The sequence below is a fragment of the Monodelphis domestica genome, chromosome 3 (genome assembly GCF_027887165.1).
Source record: "Monodelphis domestica isolate mMonDom1 chromosome 3, mMonDom1.pri, whole genome shotgun sequence".
Classification (NCBI taxonomy): Eukaryota; Metazoa; Chordata; class Mammalia; order Didelphimorphia; family Didelphidae; genus Monodelphis; species Monodelphis domestica.
Genome location: NC_077229.1, coordinates 10,731,030 through 10,750,785, shown reverse-complemented (window position 1 = coordinate 10,750,785; position 19,756 = coordinate 10,731,030). Strand labels below are relative to the sequence as shown.

The following is a 19,756-nucleotide window of genomic DNA, read 5'->3' as shown; positions in this document are numbered from 1 at the left end:
CAAATTTTAGATGGACATAGTCAACAAGAGGTCACATTGAGACATTTTTCAATTACAAAAAATCCCAAGATTTCAGGAAAGAACTGTGGTTCAGGAGAATGGAATGACCTGGAGTTCATGTGGATAAAATTCCAGTGTTGGGATTTTTAGTGGCAATAACAATAGCAAGAGCTTTATGACCTCTCAAGTCAAGGAGAGTAAGGAGATAAGACAACTCATTAGAAAATACTGTACACAGAACCAGACATTTGAACAATTCAGTTACATTGCTTGTACTCACATCTTGGTCACAGTTAAAAGGTGGAGAGGAGGGATTTTGGTCACAAGGGAGTAGAGATCTAAAAGAACATTATTGTTTGTGATCTAGGGGTAACAAGGGCCCTAGGGATAGTATTTTTTTTTTTTTTTGGTACAGTCAGAGTCAGAGTTTCAGTGATCTGAGTACATTGCTCTCTAGATCAGACTGTTTTGGAAGCACCCAAAACTTTGAAACTCATAAACTACTTTTTAAAACATTAATGCAAAAAACTCTGAAACTTAATTGAGACAGTGTCCATTCCTTCACCTCCATTCCTGTTATAGAGCTGAACTTTAACATAATGTTAAAAATCAAGAAATAGGCTGGAAACATGATAAAAGAACAACAACAACAAAAAAGGACCTGACCAAAAAAATATAGGGAGCATCAAAGAAAAAAACTCATAAAACACAGTGAAGTGAACATATACGTATACATATATGCATATATATATATATATATATATATATATATAAGCAAAGTCTGAAAGGGAAGAAAGCATGTCAATTGGACAGAAGTCTAATGAGAAGTTTTGTAAAAGCTAAAATTCTTTTCAAAAGCTAATAAAAGTGGTAGGTGAAAATTAGGTAAAGAAATTAGTGTGAGGGAAGGAAATTATAAAAATAAAATTAACAGCTTGGTAAAAGAGGCACAGAAAATACTGAAGAAATAAACATTTTAAATAACAGAATTGGCCAAACAGAAAATGATGTACAAAAGCTAATTGAAGAATATAATTCCTTAAAAATTTGAATTGGGAAAATGGAAGCTAATGGCTCCATGGGACATCACAAAATAATAAAAACAAAGTTAACAGAATGAAAAAAAAAAAGAAAACATTATGAAATACCTCATCAGAAAAAGGACTGATCTGGAAAAGATATCCAAGAGATATAATTTTAAATCTAATGGACTTCCTTAATGCAATGATCAAAGAAATAACCTGGACAACATATTTAAAGAAATTATTAAAGAATATTTCCCTGATGAGAATTTGGAGCTTAAAATTTTAAAATGTTTAAAGTGTTCAAAATATTAAAATATGACTTAGTAATATTGAAGTAAATGAATGAAAGATAATTTAAAAAGAAATTTAGATACCTACTTTTTTTGCTAAAAATGTACATAATTGTAAAATCCTCTTTTATTGCTCTCAGACACATGGATAACATTGGAAATTGGTTGTATGACAACATCATGTCAGACTTTCATGACTATACCTAACATTAACTCCAATCTATAGATACACCTTACTAAGTATATTAAGGCACAACTGAAATGCAATGTCTATTCACCAAGAGACATCAGAAATTCTGACCACTCTGAATTTTGCAACTCCTGGCAGCAACCTTCAACCAGAAATTTGTCTTATCAGTAAAAAAAGTTCATCCCCCATATTAAGACTGATGCTAGGTCTTGCTAACCATAACCATTGTTTTCTGCTTTCAAAGGATCAGATAGACACCACATTACCACACTTTGAAGGAGTCTGTCTATTTCTGGAATGAGAATACCAGACTGATTTTTGCCTTTCCAGGTCTTTATGCTAATGTATTATCTGACAAACAAAGTGAAAGATGAGTCCTGTTCCAGGTATGCGTTATCTGTGGAATCTCACTCTAGTTTCCAAATCTCAAGGCCAAGTTAATTATTATACACTTTGCGGTCAGAGGTTTGTTTTTTTTAACTCTTGTATCCAAGTGTATGGCCAGAACCATCTATAATTCCAGTTCTAATGACATCAAAAAATTCTTCCTAGTGTGGAAGAGGCATGAAGAGAAAAAGGTTTTGAAGGACAAGCCAAGATGCAAGAAACTAAGCTGGGGACCTGTTTTGTCAATGAAGATGAAGATTCTAAAACGGAATGTTCTCAGGAGGAGTGGCAGTTGAGCTGATGAGGGGGAAGGGACTGGGAGTGTCACTCTCTCTCTGGCAGTTAAGGCTGGCTGAAGACACTGATTGTGCTGGCTTGTTTCTTTGGGCTTTCTGATCAAAGGGAGACCCCTGCGCTCTCTGAGATTGACTTAACAAGAGTTAGGTTTTTTTCTGGCCACAGAGAGTAGAGAAGGATAAACTTGGCTTTCAAGTTGATTGTCTCTCTGAGAGTTTAAGATGGCCAGGAGAAACTGAGAGACCTTGATGGTGTTGTAAAAGAAGAAAGAAGATCTTAGCTGTTGTCCTCCATTTATCTAACTGTTCCTCTTCTCACCTTTGTTATTGGACTATTTACATAACCCTCTCAAAATTTCCCTTATAGATTAGGGAAACCCTCATCCCACTTTCCTCAGTTTCCCGTTCCATTATCCCAATAAATCCCTACTTGAAAAAGGAAAAGAAAAGATCTTTATAGTTCACTTAGGGGGTAGGGAAGAAGCCAAAGGCTTCAAGAAGAATTGGGAGGTGAAGGGGGGGCAGGGAGCAGAGGGTTGGAGAAGGGAGGGAGTGAAAGGGAGGAGGAGGTTAGAAAGATATACTGATCCATCAGCCATCAGTAGGGATCAGTAGGCAAATACCAAAGCATTCCCCAGAGCAGTTCCCCTGTGTAGCAGTTCCCTTGTGTGGCAGCATCAGGTTCCCCTGTAGCAGCTGCTCTCTAGTCTCAAGCCATAGCATTCAGTCATTGCAACAAGTAATAGTGTCACACAAATTTACACTTCTGTTTCAAGTATAAATAGTTTTCCTCAGTTTACCTCTCTATTTCAATCAGTAGTAGTTTCACTCAGTTTCTTACAGTTTACACTTCTATTTAAAGTGGCACCCTTAGTCTGACTATACCCAAGAATCCCACAGGAAGGAAAGAAAGACAGTAAAAATGTTCAAACAAGTAGTTTTTTGTGAGCTGATCATCACAACCATTGCCTGCTATTAGGTATACCATATACTATACAGCAAGATAACCCAAATGGTAGTGGAAACTGTAGATATTAGTAATGCTACAATGACTGTTTTACAATGCCCATTTCAACATAAATTAGCTCTCTGGCAACTCCTGGCACAAGTAAATGTAATCTTTATGGCTGTGTTGCAGACTCTATCCCAAGTCAAGAAAGTATTCAGATTCATGGTTCCCCTTAAGGCAGAGAAGATTATGGCTGTAGATACCAACTTAGAAGGCATGATTAAGGCTGTATTTGAATGACTGATCAAGGAAAAATGTTTAGATTTAGTTATGGGCAAGGACAATGGGCAAACAGAAAATGCACCTCAGGAAACTGAAAGTGGCAAGGAAAATGAGAACCAGGCTGCTAGTGCCCCTGAGAAAATATGCCCATTGAAGGAAGTCACCAAGCTAACAACTAATGCTGGTGTTATTCACTCAAAAGTCCATAGGCAATTCAGTCCCCAGGAACTTGAGTTCATTAAATGTGGTTTTCCAAAAATTGTGGACAACCCCTTTAAGTCCCACAAGGAGCTGAAGAGAGCATTTTGGATCTTTGATCCAGATTTTGAGGATGTTGAATTTCTTTTATCAGAACTGTTCAGCTCCCATGAACAAAGGAAATTTTTGGAAAAAACTAGATCTGAAAATAATTTAACTAGCTGGCCAACAGTAGATCAAAGAGGGGATATGGACTTTGCAAATCCAACTGCCATATCTTACCTTAGATGGTGCAGAGAGGATTTGTTGCCAGCCATTAAATTATGCTGTTCAAAGTCAAAGGCATGGGCCAAATATGACAAGATCAGGCAGGGTAAAGGGGAACATCTTGGCACATACATAGACCGTCTGTCAGAGATGGCAATCTTAGGTCTAGAAGCTGATACTGAAGAGACATTTGACCATGTATGTAGGCAATTTCTTAGGGGATGCACACCCAATTTAAAAGTATTTTTCAAGAACTATTTCTCTAAGTACGACTCAGTTTCCCTGATTGAGTTGAGAGAGGCCGCGAGATATCTACATGAAAATACTTTTGAACAGAGTAAGCAAGTCCAAGACTTGAAAGATAAGTTAGAGAGGACAGAGAATGATTTAAAACAAAAGGAAATTGAAGAAATTAAAAATCTGAACATGGTTAGAACTTACACAACATCTTCTCAAAAAATACTGAGTTACAGGGCAAGACCAGTGCAAAGAGAAACTAGGGAGTGTTTCTCTTGCCACCAGAAAGGCCACTTAATCAGTAACTGTTTTTTAAAAAAGAAATATGAGAGTAATAACAGAGACAAACAGAATGCACAAACTAGGTACAAGAAGTCCACCTGTTGTTCACATTGTAAGTTAAAGTCCTCACAGCAAGCTCCAGACTTAAATGAGATGCAAAAGGCCATAGAAATTGGAGCAAAACCAAAGTATTCAGATATTATTAGAAGAGAGTTATGATGTCAAGCCCATAAGTTATTTAGTGTGACAAATATGAATAATGACAATGAGGCTGCAGTTGAAATTAATAGTGAAAACGTGAGAAATAGTGAAAATTTGGTGCAAAGATGTGAATCTGTGGACGATAGCCATTGCAATAAGGCAAGAGAAAGGCAGAAAAAGATTAAAGAATATGAGGCAGAAATTAAGGAAATGACATCTCAGATAGTAAATGAGATGAAAGCCTTTGAAATGAGTTGTACAGTAACTAAACAGGAAAAGTCTGTAAAGGAAATAAAATCATTCCTAGAGAACTTTTTCCAGTGTAGAGTGGATAATGGGATTGAATTATGCAAGAGAAAAAGAAAGAAAAAGTCACAAGAACTCAAACAAAAGTTTGTGACTGATACAGAGACACATAATTTCAGTTCCCTAAAGGTTATGGTTGCTAAAGATGACAATGCTTTAAAAACATTCACAGATGAACTCCCACCAAACTCAGTTGTTTCTGAAAATAGTATATTCACTTCTATTTCACTAGAAACATTTCCAAGATGTCTAAAACCAAATCTTTATTTTTTGGAGCAATTGTTAAAATATAATATTGAATGAAATTACCCCAGCTTTAAATAAGGAGTGAAGATATAAGTGAAATTAGGTCCTGTTTGTGCTCTTGACATGAATAATTCAATACCAAAGTATTAAGAGTAGTTAAGATACTGTGTCCAAATTATACTTAACAAAAGGTTGGCCTCCATTTCTTTCAAATCAAGGACTCACATCTTCCTTTATTCCTGTTTCTAAATTCATTCCTACTTCTCTTTTTGGTTTTGAACTAAGTAAAGCAGCTGTTTTTATGACTGGTCAACAATGCCAGTTTTAGTTAAGAAGCAAGGCTGCAATGCAGATTAGTTCACCTGCAAGAACAGCCTCTCAAGATAGACTTTTCCCAGTCTTTAAAAGGTGAGTTGAGAAGGTGGATCAATGAAATAGATTACAAGTAAATGACCTCAGTAATCTAATGTTTGATAAACCCAAAGATCCCACCTTTTCAGATAAGAACTCAGTATTTGACAAAAACTGCTGGGAAATTTGGAAAACAGTATGACAAAAATTAGGTTTAGATCAATAACTTACATTCTATACCAAGATATGGTCAAAATGGGTATATGATTTATAAGGAAAATGATATTATAAGTAAATTAGGGGAGCATAGCTGCCATATATTTGGATAAGGGAAGAATTCATGACCAAGCAAGAGACAGAGAACATTACATCATATAAAATGAATAATTTTGATTATATTAAATTTAAAAGTTTTCATACAAATAAAACCAATGCAACCATGATTAGAAGGAAAACTACAAACTGGGAAAATTTTTATATAACAAATTTCTCTGAAAAATGTCTCATTTCTCAAATATATAAAGAAACTGAGTCATTATTCAATTGATAAATGGTCAAAAGATATGAATAGGCAGTTTTCAGATGAAGAAATCGAAGCTATCAGTAATCATATGAAAAAATGTTCTAAATTCCTCTTGATTAGTTAAACACAAATGAAAATAACTATAAGGTACTACTTCACACCTATCACATTGTCTACTATGACAGTAAAAGAAAATTACAAATATTTGAAGGGACGTGGCAAAATTTGGGACACTAATGCATTGCTGGTAGAGTTGTGAACTGATCCAATCATTTTGGAGGGCATTTTGGAATTATGCTCAAAGGGCTATAAAAGAATGTAAACTTTTTGATCCAGTAATACCATTACTAGGTCTGTATCCCAAAGAGATTAAAAAGTGGGAAAGGACCTGTTTGTACAAAAATATAGCAGTTCCTTTTGGGGTGACAAAGAATTGGAAACCAAAGGGATGTCCCTCAACTGGAGAATGGCTGAACAAATGGTGGTAAATGATGGTGTTGGAATACAATTATGCTGTAACAAATGATGAACAGGATAATTTCAGAAAGTAGGTAAAGACCTACATAAACTGATGCATAGTAAAATAAGCAGAGCCAGCAGAACATTATACACAAAAACTGCAATATTGTAGAATGATCAAGTGTGATAAGACTTTTCAACTAACAACAAAACAATGATCCAGAACAGCTCTGAGGGACTTCTGAAAAAGAACACTATCCCACTTTCAGAGCAAAAACTGTTGGAGTAGAAATTCTTATGAAAGCATATGATTTATTACTTAATTAAGTGGGCATATGTTTTGGGGTGTTGGCTTTATAAGATTATTCACTAACATGAATGAATTACATGGAAATATGTTTTGTATGACACATTTATACAAGGGAATTGCTTATCAGTTCTGGGAGGGAGGAGTGAAGAGTGGAGGGAGACAATATGGATCATATAAATTCATAAAACTTCTGTGGAATTTTTTATTAAAATGAAAATAATAATAAGTATTTAAAAAAGATTAGCTACTTTCTGAAAGGAATTTCCTCATATGTATATGTGTTTTTAGCATATTTTAATAAAGTTACTGACTAAATTATGAGTAATGTCAGCAATTTACTCACATATTTGAGCAATCATAAAGGTACTTAACACACCATCAAAGACATGCTTATCATTAGTCCCTAAAACTTGCACTTTTTACCCCATTGCTCAAGCTCAGTTTTACTTTTGTAAGCAAGACTCTTCTCAGTACTTCAGAACTATCATTAAAGGAACACATGTTTTTGAAAAGTAAAATGCAGAGTGAGATGTAATAGACTGATCAACAATACAACTGGAAGTCCTGTGTGTAAGTTCTACTTCCTACTTTTCACCAGCAAATTGTGTAATCTTTTGTAAATACTCAACTTCTCCAATTGTCACAGAACTCATCTTTGTTATGGGCAACTATATGTAGGTTTCCTGGAAATTCCTTTCACTGGTGGGAATCTAAATAATTCCAATTCTATTCTTGACATACAATCTGCATGATGCTTCAGGAGAAATTTACATTCGAGACTCTGCCCTTTGCAGTGCTGAGAGGGTTTAGCTGGTGTCAAGAAGTCTTAAGACCAAATCCTGCCAAAGGAATATATTAATTGCATGATCTCGGACAAGCCACTTAACTCTTCTCAATCTTGGTATCCTCTGTAAAATGGGACAAATAATAACACTTGGTTTATGGATTTGCTTTATGGTTCAAAAGATAGACAAATGTAAAATGCTTTTAAAACAAAAAATGATTATTGATGTTGCTTTTACATTATTATTGTCATCATAATTATCAAAAATTTTTTTGAATGAGGCATAGAATATATCAGGTTTATTATCACTCACCTGTGGAAACTTGTAGAGGTCAAAAAGAGTTGCCATCTGGATAGAGAGAGCAGATGTGGCTCCTCCAATAACAGCCACAGACTTACCCTGTTGCCTGTAACTGTAGTTAGGGATGAACTGGCCCTGTCCAGATAGCCATTGCAGGGAGCTCTCCAAGGTCCTCTCATCACTATGGTAGGTGTTGTAGAGATGGTATCCCAGGGAAATATTGGGCAACAGATTGGGATCCCTGTTAACCGCCTCTATAGCAAACATCAGGGCTAAGGCCTGCTGATAATTTTTGTGCAGCCATCTATAGGAACAAGTGCCATAAAACATTACAAAGCCTTCAAAAATAATACTTTGGAAGAAATAATTCTCCAATACTTTGAATCAAAACTAAGGACTCTCAATAGTTCAGCTCATTTCATTTATATTAAATGTAATCATTCTTGATGTGCTTTATTCTTATATGTTTCCTATGTTGTGATGCCTGAGATGGTGAGGGCTGATGGCTTTAGGTTTTTAAGTGGCTCTCCCTGTCTGAGTCATTCTCTCATTTCACAAATCTCTATCTCTATCTCTATCTCTATCTCTATCTCTATCTCTATCTCTATCTCTATCTCTATCTCTATCTCTATCTCTATCTCTATCTCTATCTCTATCTCTATCTCTATCTCTATCTCTATCTCTGTCTCTGTCTCTGTCTCTATCTATGTCTCTATCTACGTCTCTATCTATCTATCTATCTATCTATCTATCTATCTATCTATCTATCTATCCATCTATGTATCTATGTAACTATGTATCTATGTACCTATCTATGTATGTATCTATGTATCTATGTATCTATCTCTGTATCTATCTATCTCTGTATCTATCTATCTATCTCTGTATCTATCTATCTATCTCTGTATCTATCTATCTCTGTATCTATCTCTGTATCTCTGTATCTCTGTATCTCTGTATCTCTGTATCTCTGTATCTCTGTATCTCTGTATCTCTGTATCTCTGTATCTATCTATCTATCTATCTATCTATCTATCTATCTATCTATCTATCTATCTTCCAGCATATACTAGATCCTGTAGATTATCTGAATGCTCTTTGAGCCCAGAAGCCAAAATAAATACACTAATATCTATAATATACATTGGCAGGGGACATGTTAAAGGTGGATGGCATTGAGATCTAAGAAATCTGAGCTGAGGGAGTAACAATTCCCCTCCTTCTCCTTGCCAAATATCAGTTTGCCCAATAGAACTAACTTCGCAAGGAGAGAAAAGGGGTAACAGGCTCAAGAACTTTTGCTTTAGGTTACTAACTTAATTCAAGGGGGCTTAGAATCTAAGGAATCTGACATTCTTTAATTCCACTGCTTAAATATTAGCTTAAGATAAGGACAGGGGAAGCAAAATAAAAAAAGATTGGGCTCTTTTTTGGGGGATAAGAAAGCAGAGGGGAGATGTTTTCTTTGTTCAGTTTTGAAAGCCAATTAGACATGAGGAAACCTGACAAGAATAAAAAACTGAGAGACAAATAAAGGGGGAGAGGTTCTGTTTTCTCTCACTGCATTGACCTGCCTTTGTGTTTCATTTACAGGGGCCATTTTTTAATGGGCAAGGGAGAAAGGAGCCCACATAGATAAAAAGGCACTTACTGATAAGGCTTGCAGACTTTGTTAGGAGGACTTTCAAACAGTTCTGCTCCTGTTACCCTGTTCACTTCAACTGAGAGCAAGGTTAAAAAAATCCCAATCAGCAGGTCGCCATCTCTGGAAACAATGGGATTAATCTGGTGGAAGCAGGAGAGATTCTTTGTCCTGTTTCCAGAGCCTGGAAGCTGCAGCAGCAGAAATATAACAAGGAAAGAAAGCGGCTGAGAAATATTTTTTTGAATATGGGGTAACATCTCTCTGAAAATGAGTCAGAGTTTCAAGCATGGGGAAACCAACGAATCACTGGGACTAGAGCAAAGCACTCTGTCTTAGAAATGAATTGATGAGGAATTGGCCAGCAATAGAAATGACTTCTTATGTAGATGGCCTGGCTCTGGACTGCCTACCACATCTGAGGAAATATAATGCACAATAAGCCAAGCCCATGTTCAAGTCAGCACATATGGTGCTAGACCAATGGAAGTTTTATAGGTTCACCATGTTTACTAATGAACTCTGTCTCATATCTTGTTAGATGTGGATGGGTACCAGTCCTCCTACTTTAAATCTCCGCAGAGAAGTCTTCATCCATGAAACACTCTGGAGACCATATAGCCCAGAGCAGCTCCAGCTGAGCCTCTGCATCCAAAGGAAAACATTGATGTAAAATTATGTTTGGGACGTTCTTTCCCTTGTTCCCAGAAGAGGACAACAGCATAGAAATTCTTTGTAGGAAAACAATTTCTGTATCCTAAGTTCAGCAACTGGCCTGTGATAACCAAACCTTATGAAAAATTTCATTGCAGGTGACAAGATAAAAAAACCTAGAAATTTCTACGACATGACTGATTGCCTTGATATTCTTCAACTTCCCCACAGCAGGAGCAACATAAGCCAGGTCTCATACACCAGATTCAGTGTAATTTACTCTGAATATCTATTATAATATGTACAATACTTACATACCCCCTTTACTCCTTATCCCCTCTTTGGACAAGATATTAGCATCACAGTCTCAGAGACAAAGTAGACAAAATGGACCTCAGAGGTTACTTAGTCCAATAAGATTATGACACAATTCCTCCTTTCAGTGACTAGCATTATAGACACATGCAGACTATATTATAAGGCTATAATGCCAGGCTTTGGGAATACATTTGTCAATGGAAGTAAAGAATTTAGAGTTGCAAGAGAGTCTGGAAGTAATCAAATTTAGTGTCTTCTTTTCATAGATGAAGAAACTGATGACCAAGAAAATAAAATGACTTTCCTGCATTTATATGATGTGTGGGAGATGAATTCTGGTCTTGAACTAATACTTATTTTCCTACCAATTAAAGTCCCCCACAAAATTGCAGAAGCTTACTTCATCCACTTAGAAAGAAACTAGAACTGCACGTGTCTATGAATCCTTCAGGGTATCCATAGACATTTAAGGTACCACAGAGGACACTCATCAAAAGGCATTAAAGATGTAACTAAGCATTCTGGAAATTTGAGTTAATTTTGGCAGTGGAAAAGAAGTGATATAAACTGTGGCTTAGCCTGAAATCATGGATTGTAAATCCATCCTATCTCAATATTGCCACTGATCATAGACAACCCATGTAGCCTAGGGGAGAAAGGACAAGCACAATGGTAGTAATGAATGATCAGATAAATGAATGAATGAAAATGTATTTTATTAGTCACTGTTACATGCTAGTGACAAAAATCAAAGCAAAGACAATCTTTGCTCTCAAGAAACTCATATTCTAACAGGGAGAGATGACAAACATAGGGAAATGGTGTCCAGGGAAGTCTATTTTAGAATGAAAAATTAAAGGAATGGTGAGTACAGGCACAGGGGACCAAACTCATGCATCTCTACAGAAGTAATGACAGAATTGAATTGACTGAACACAGAGGGTAAATAAACCAGCCAGGAAGGGATGTTTACATGGTAGGAATTAAATTCTGAAATATTTAGGTCCTCTGGCTTGCCTTCTGAAGAGACCAATTAGCAAAGCAGGACATTTTTCTTAATTAAATGCAGTTGAGCCAAGTAATAGAGAATTTGAAAACTCCACTTTATCGTCTTCAAGAAAATCCACAACCACCAGGTGTTCCTCACATCTGGAAAACCTGTTAGTGACCTGGATACCTGGGTTTTTGCAGCAGTGGTTCCAGCCTGTGGCCTTTGTATTTCATGCACAGGACTGTACTTACTGTGATTTGCAGGGATGAAAATTGTTTTCCAAACTAAAGGAGAATGAGGGATAACAGATGGCTAAGTAGGTGGGTAGCCAGCCAGATAGACAGATAGATAGGTAGATAGATAGATAGATAAATTATATATAAATTATATATATATATGTATATATATATATAAAACATTTATTAAATTCTTGCTATGTGCCAGCCTCTGTGCTCAGTCTTGGTGATAAAAATACAATGAAATAAAGTAGTCTCTGCTCTCAAGGAGCTTACATTATGTGAGAGGTTAAAATATTATGCAGGAGTTTGATAAATATCTGTAAAGCATTTTGGAAAACTGTGAATATTTATTCTGAGGAGGGCTGGGATTGGAAGTAGGAGGTAGGAAATAGGAGATTATAGTTCTTATATCATATGACTATGATTAAAATTCAAACCCTATACTAAGATTTCTAGTAAATAATAAATCTAAGTGCCTTCTTGGGCAGGATCTTTTTGCATGACAAAGCAGGCCTAAACTCAACTATGCTATTTAAGATTAAATTCTAAATTCTATCTATCTACCTATGCTAATTAGTACATGTTTTTCTTCTCTAACCTCCTTCTGAGTCCAAATTGTCAGAAGTCAACTGTCAGAACCTCTTTACAGAGAGTGACCCACATAGAAAACCCCAGAACTCTGCTCCCTCAGTAGCCAGAGAAAATGACTTTCCTGCCAACTCTAACCTTTCCTTATAAATTCTGCTCTTAAAGAGACAGCATGAGATTAAGAAAATTGCTCTTAAGAGACAGAGTGAGATTAAGTAACTCTCTCTACCATAGAAATTCTGCTTTCAAAGAGACAGAGAAAAATTAAGAAAACTCCTTATAACAAGTATAATGGAGGTATAAAACACAAAGATATGCCAGAAAGCAGAGGAAGGAGGGTTTCTGTAGAAAGTGTCCTAGAGATGTGATTCCTGCCCAGAGAAGACAAAATTTTCTTCTATCATATCTATCTGGAACCAGGAGTGGAGACCAAGTTCTCCAGAGTGTGTAGAAAGTCAGAGAATAGGGTCATGGTCAAGATTTGCCACAAGTGACAATCAAGAATTACCTCACCTAAGAAAATGACTCTAATCCTGGCCAATCCCATGACTGTCTCCCAGGTAAGCTATTCCCACTGGAGGGTTTTATGACAAGAAGGTCGCTATTTCTTTTCTCCTTCTATGCCCACAGAAAACATCAGCATTTCTATATATCACCAATACAGTCCAGCAGCAACAGATAGAGAAATTCCATTTAAAACAACTCCAGACAACATCAAATACTTGGGTTCTAACTGTCAAGACATACCCTGGAACTATATGATCACCATTACAAACTTTTTTTTTTCCCCACACAGATCTAAATAACTGGAAAACATTAATTGCTTATAAGTAGGCTGAACCAATATAATAAAAATAATAAGTCTACCTATATTAATTTACCTATTCAGTTGCATGACAAATAAGTTACTCAAAAATTATTTCACAGAACAAGGAAAATGAATAACAAAATTTATCAGGAAGAATAAAAGGTCAAGAATATCAAGTTAATTAATGAAAAATTCACGGAATTGGTCTATTTGTACCAGATCTCAAATTGTATTATAAACCAATAGTCACCAAAACAATCTGTCATTGACTAATCAATAGAGCAAGGGAATCAATGGAATATTTTAGATGAACAATGCACAAGTAAATCACCATTGCAATCCTGTGTTTATTAAACCAAATCTCATTTATTCTTGATCTGTTCTTGGGTATTTCTGTCTGGCTTCAGGAGGATGATATAACATTTGGGAATAAAGATGCAGCCCAGTAATCCAGCACTGGAGGCCAGGATGGAGAAGATCTCCACCACCACCATGGCCTTCCCTTTGGAGCTCTGGTATGTGGGCAGAAAAGAGACCCAGACACTGCAAAACACCAGCATGCTGAAAGTGATGAACTTGGCTTCATTGAAGGTATCAGGCAGGTTCCTGGCCAGGAAAGCCACAGTAAAGCTCCCCAGAGCCAGAAGGGCCATGTAGCCCAGGACACAGTAAAAGGCAAAGGCAGAACCCTCGTTACACCTAATGATTATATGGCCATATTCAGAGTGTGTGTCTGCCTCTGGGAAGGGGGGAGAGGTGCCCAGCCAGATGCCACAGAAAGTCACTTGAATCCCTGAGCAGATGAAAACAATATAGTTGGACACTCTAGGCTGTATGAACATCTGAATTCTGCTCCCTGGTCTTATAACCCTGAAAGCCAGAACCACGATTAGAGTTTTGGCCAAAATGGAGGAAACAGCCACTGTGAAGACAATTGCAAATACTGTTTGTTGTAAGAGGCAGGTGGCAGTGGTAGGATGGCCAATGAAGAGCAGGGAGCAGAGGAAGCAGAAGATAAGGGAGATGAGGAGAGTATAGCTGAGAGTCCTGTTATTGGCTTTGACTATGGGAGTGTCTTGGAACTTCACAAAGACCCCCAGAACCAGAGCTGTCAGCAAAGAGAAGGAGACTGCCACAAGCCCCAAAGTCATCCCCAAAGTTTCTTTTCCATTCAGGAAGGTGACAACCTTGGGGAGGCAGCGATCTTTGTGCTTATTTGGATATTCATCTTCTGGGCACTTTGTACAAAACTCTGCATCTGTAAGAGAGAAACAGGGTTGATTAAGGTTTAGATTCAAATAATATTCCCCATGCCCAGATGTAGGAAAGAATTATCATTGTGGTAACAGTTCCTTCTGTCTCCTCAGGATGCACTTAAGTGTAGGATGTCTAAGTTCATGTCCTTTATTATTGATTGGGCTTACATCACATTGATTCTCTATATTACCTTTACTTAACTGATGATAACTGTTTTTAATCTATTTTGATTGTGCAATAAACTTAGAACCTGGAGGTCTTTTATATGAAATGTAAAGAATGCTTCTGTATCTTTTGTGTTGTGCAACAACTCTAGCTGTATATGGAACATTTTAACCTTTCCTCATTTTTCTCAGCAGTCAGTATACCCTCTCTCACTACGAATTTTTATGAATTTAATTCATATTTTGTAGATGCCTTTACTGTGTATGTTCATGTTATTTCCTCCATTAGAATGGAAGCTCCATTAATGTAGGAATTATTTTTTTCTCTTTGTAATATCATCAAGACTATCCATACTAAATAGGCATTGATTGATTTATAATTGAATGAATACATGGCAGATTTCTCATAGGAGAATTTTATTTTTAAGTTGTCCTATTATTAATCATCAGGAAACCAATGCCTTTCTATGATATATTAAACAGTGAGTTCAACAACTTCAATATCAGGGTTTAATCAGATAGTTTTAAGACCAAATTTTCATTGGGTTATAGGCTGAATTGTTTTTTATCTGTTTTAAAATAGTGGAATGGTTATATTTTAATCCTCTGATTCAGAACCATGAGAATTTCTTAAAGTTTACTCTGGAAATTGTATTTCAAAAACCCTCTTTGGCCCCCTAGAGTCTTCCTTGCTGTCACTTCCTTAGATATTCTCTCTTTCCTCCTCTTTACTTCTCTCTCCCTTTTCTCTGATCTTCTGTAACTTGGATCTTTCCACTACTACACCAAATGTTGAATTGCCTCTGTGACATCAGGGGTGGAAATTCAGACATAGTTGTAAGCTTGAAATAACACAAATCCCTATAGAAACAGTAAAATCTTATTATATAGTATGAGGAAGTAGGTTGTAACAGGAATAAGATACAGGATTTGGAGTTCCAAATGCTTTTTGTTCAAATCCTGGCTACCAGTTATGTGACCCTGGGTAAGTCACTTTACCTTTGTCTTAGTTTCCATTTCAGTGAAATGAAGATAATAATAGCACCCGCCTCACAGATTTGTCAGGAGGTTCAACTTAGCATATAGAAAGCACAAAGTTTAAGCACTATTTAAATGATGTTTGTTCATGTAATTATGTTCATCAACATCACCACCAGTTTAAGACACTATCCTTATTGTAGATGAGTGATGCATAAGTTCCTACACCAAGATAATAGAACAGATCAGGGAGTGGTGTAAACTCTCTGGCTGACCAACCTTGGAGCTCTTGTCCCTATCCTTCCACCAATTTCAGAGACCATAAGAATTCTGTCTAGTTTGCTCAAGGCCTTCGTCATTAACTCCTGAAATCTGTAAATCAAGGGAGCACCTTGACTGGCCCCTTCTCATCATTCTCTTTCATTTTGTGACTATCTCAATCTCTTTCTAACCTACAATGCTTTTACTCTCATACATATTGTTCTCTCATTCTTTTAATGACCTCTTAGTCATATGGTGAAAAATCTCTTCACCTTTACTATGTGACTCTCAATAGCTTTTGGAGTAATTTTTCATCTTAGTTCTTGGGAGATTGTTGTAATCCATATCTCACAGATTGAAAAAAAAATTCTTAAGATGTTGGTTTTAAAAAAAAAATCAGCTTTCATTTCTGGATTATGCTTGGGGTCATTAAGGAAGCCAATAATTCCCCAGAAGTATTAAAGGTTGTTCTCTCCTATTCAACTCGTGGCCCAAGATATTTCCTGTACTCTCTGCCCCAGACATCCATACTGATGAATAGTCTCTAAAGTTGTCTTTCTAAATGAATGTCATATCCTGGAAAATATAGGATCTACGAGCCTTGCAATATGTGGACTGTCAAGCCACACTTTTTAAAGGATTATAGACTGATTGATAAATAGTGTTGCAGTCTGTAAAATATTACAGAGCTAGGTACAAACAATGGAATGTGATCCACAAACAGGTGGATGCGAAAGACCTTGCCAACTCCAGAGGATCCCTCTGTAATTCAGCAGAGGGTCTATGCTTTCTGCTTGGGTTAGTTAGCACCTTTAGAGAACATGCACAACTTGCTTTAGGCAGTCAGTAAAGTGAGACTGTAATAGATATTTTATTGTTTTATTTTATTGTTAATTTAATTGCAAATCTGAATCAGTGTGTTCCATTATTCCTCTTATTTCCTCCATATCAAACTGGGTATTCTGTGGAGGAACCTAAGGCAAATTAGGCTCCCTGAGAAAAAGCAGCCAAGACCTACTTATGAGTTTGCCTGAGATTTCTTTGGCAATGTCAGAGTCTCAAAATAGCAGCTCAAAAAGTATTGTCTAGCTATAACACAGATAAAGACATCTCCTGAAAAGCTTCCTTCATAATAATCCTTGAATCTTCATTATTTTGATGACCAAAGAAGCTTTTGTAATGTCATGACCAAATGACCCAGATGCTTTCCCCCCTTGATTCCTGTAAATCATCAAGTTATGGTCAACATTTCTCAATTTCTTGGGTTTGTAGAAATGCCTTAGAAATGTTTTGGGTAAAGCCTTTTCTTAAACATTATTCTATAGGAAAGTCAGACCTTTTAAAATTATGTAATGCTTAAAACTCTGTGTTCAATAAAAATCTTTCTCTTTGTCACAACAAATAGTAGACCTAGCTACAAATCATTGTGCTGTGTGTGTCTCACTCGCTTGCCATCACTCCCAGTCGTTTAGGTGTCTGCTCTTTCTATCTCTATTTTTTCCTCTCTCTTTCAATTTCACTTGCTAATGAGAGCTGGCTTCCTTAGTAAGTTGACTCTTTCTCTTTCCCTGTAGCTGGGATGCTAGGTTTTACCTCTGATCATCTGGGCTTCATATCCTTTCACTTGACAGTATTCATACATTACTCTGGGGAAAGAAATTCTGGTGTTCTGAAACCTATGAAAAGTCATAGAATTTTAGTCCTAGTCATAAAGTCTTATTTTCTTCTTTCCCTGGAACAGAAATTTGCTTAGTTGTGGATGAACCAACCCAATTGGAATGAAGCATATTTAAAGCAACAAAGTTTAATCAAAGTTCAGTTTTGGAGTGGGTCATGCTTGGCAGTAACTAAGGTAGGGAGTGGAGAGAAAAAATGTGAGAGACAAAGACACAGAGACAGAGACAGAAGTCTACAGAGAAAGAAAAACAAAGAGTGTAGGGAATCGGAATGTAGGGAAGATTTATGGCTTCTCTCCACTTTCCTTATATTTGTAGATATCAGGTATCTTGTTCCTGATTTTAAACTTCTTTAATCCAAACCCCAATCCCAAACAATTTGGTCATTTCTAGCACAATTTACTTTTCCAGATACTCTTAGACTCTCACATCCCAGACTCTGGTGTTGTTATGATGGAAGTAGGTGTAGCACTAAGAGAACACAACATCCCAATTGGGGCAAAGAGGTAGGAGATGGTTCCCCTGAATTTGAACATGAAAGCAATTTGTTCTAATGGCATTTGAAGATTAATTTCAGACCAAAAATCTCACTTTAAGTGACCTAACTTTAACATCAATCACAGACACTCAAAGTGCCTAATTTCTGTCTCCTTTTGTTTCTTGTCTGCCAGGAACGATTTTTCTTGGAATTGTTTCCCAATATTTTAGACTAAATTCCCAATGGAACATTGCAGTCACCAACCTTATATACCTTGGGGAACTTTGATTCCATTTCAGTACAGTATTTATATACATATATACACATATAGATTTATGCATGCATATATACCCATATAGCACATGATACATACATACATGCATGTGTATGTATGTTTTTAAATGCACCAGGTTGTTCTTATATGGTGCGGTGAAAATTTATTAGCAGAAACACCAATAAGGGAAACAAGGTCAAAATTAATTATAAACATCAATAAAAAGTTTCCAAGCTAATAATTAAGAGGTTTCTTGAGATGTCACCAACTTCATAAAAAAGCCAGATTCTGGTCAATGCCAAAAACCAAAGACCCTGAGCCTCAGGAGATAGCTTTTTTTAAATACATAGAAACCTGATGACATATTATCATAAAAGATAAAAAGATAAAAAAAGATAAAAAAGTGAATACAATTTTTTTTACATGGACAGATCTTGCAAGTGTTGAATAAGCTGATACAAGCAAAAAAAAAAAAGATCACTATGGGTGGTAACTATATTTATTATCGGCTTTTCCAAAACCTTTTCAGCAAAGGGTTAGGATATAATGTTTTTTCCTCTGATGACTAGGAATCAGCAGTTAGATGGATGACATTTATGCATGACTTTTGTACCTGAGAGAGGCCTTCTACTTCCTGTCTTATGATTTTGCATCAGGGCATGGTGGGCTTGGTTGATACTTAGATTAAAGGATTTAGGTCAAAGTGCTTGTCAGCAAGATTTGATACCTTCCTTAAATTATATTTTTCTTAGTTAATGTTTATAATTAATATAAAGCAAATTATATTATTTGTGTTATAATCATAAAAGCTAATACTATTATAATCATAAAAGGGTGTAGGGGGTTTCACACTCACAACTGTCACCTACAACTGCAAGGAACTTCACTGTCCAAATAAAAGATCATGTAATAGCAATGAAAACTGAGAAGAATATCCTGAAATAAACACCCATTGAACTGTATACCCTCTTGACAACAACCTAGAGAGAGAAAATCAAGGAATTTCAGTTGATCAAAGAAATAAGACAGCAAAGAGTTTTTTCTAAGCATTATACTTCTTGTAATGGAGTGGGAACAAAGGTACCAGAATGGCTACTTTTTCATTTTATCTTGTCACTATGGCATGGGACCCAGGGTTTCCTCTGGACATCCCAAACTCTAGAAGTGTTCTGGGTCAAAAGGAATGTAGGAAAATTCCTTTCCTTCCTTTCATTCTTGTAGTACTGAGAAAAGATAACCCTGAGCATCAGAGACCCACAATAAGGAAAGACCCCTGAGAGAAATATTCCCTTTGAATTTCCCCCAAAATTTGTGATGAAAACAGATATGCATTTCCCAGTTCTGCTCTGATAAACATTGGGTTGTATCTAAGACATTGCATCATTCCCTGAACTATTTAAGTCACCCTTGTGTATTTGGTGGGTATTTTATTCTTGGTTGTAGACCTAGTTCCCTTGCTTTCCAGAATATCATATTCCATGCCTTTCGGTCCTTCAGTGTGGATGCAGCCAGATCCTGAGTTGTCCTTACTGTGTTTCCGTGGT

At 36.4% G+C, this 19,756-nt stretch overlaps 1 protein-coding gene and 1 pseudogene across 1 annotated transcript in view; both read right to left on the bottom strand.

The window, feature by feature from the left end:
• Positions 1-9,711, bottom strand: part of VN2R545P (vomeronasal 2 receptor 545 pseudogene) — a 41,298-nt pseudogene extending 31,587 nt beyond the window's left edge.
• The window catches only part of VN2R544 (vomeronasal 2 receptor 544), a 45,083-nt gene continuing 38,813 nt past the window's right edge, over positions 13,487-19,756 (bottom strand). The window contains exon 6 of the mRNA NM_001099559.1: positions 13,487-14,382. Coding sequence (NP_001093029.1) covers positions 13,487-14,382 — 896 coding nt within the window. The remainder of the gene's footprint in view (positions 14,383-19,756) is intronic.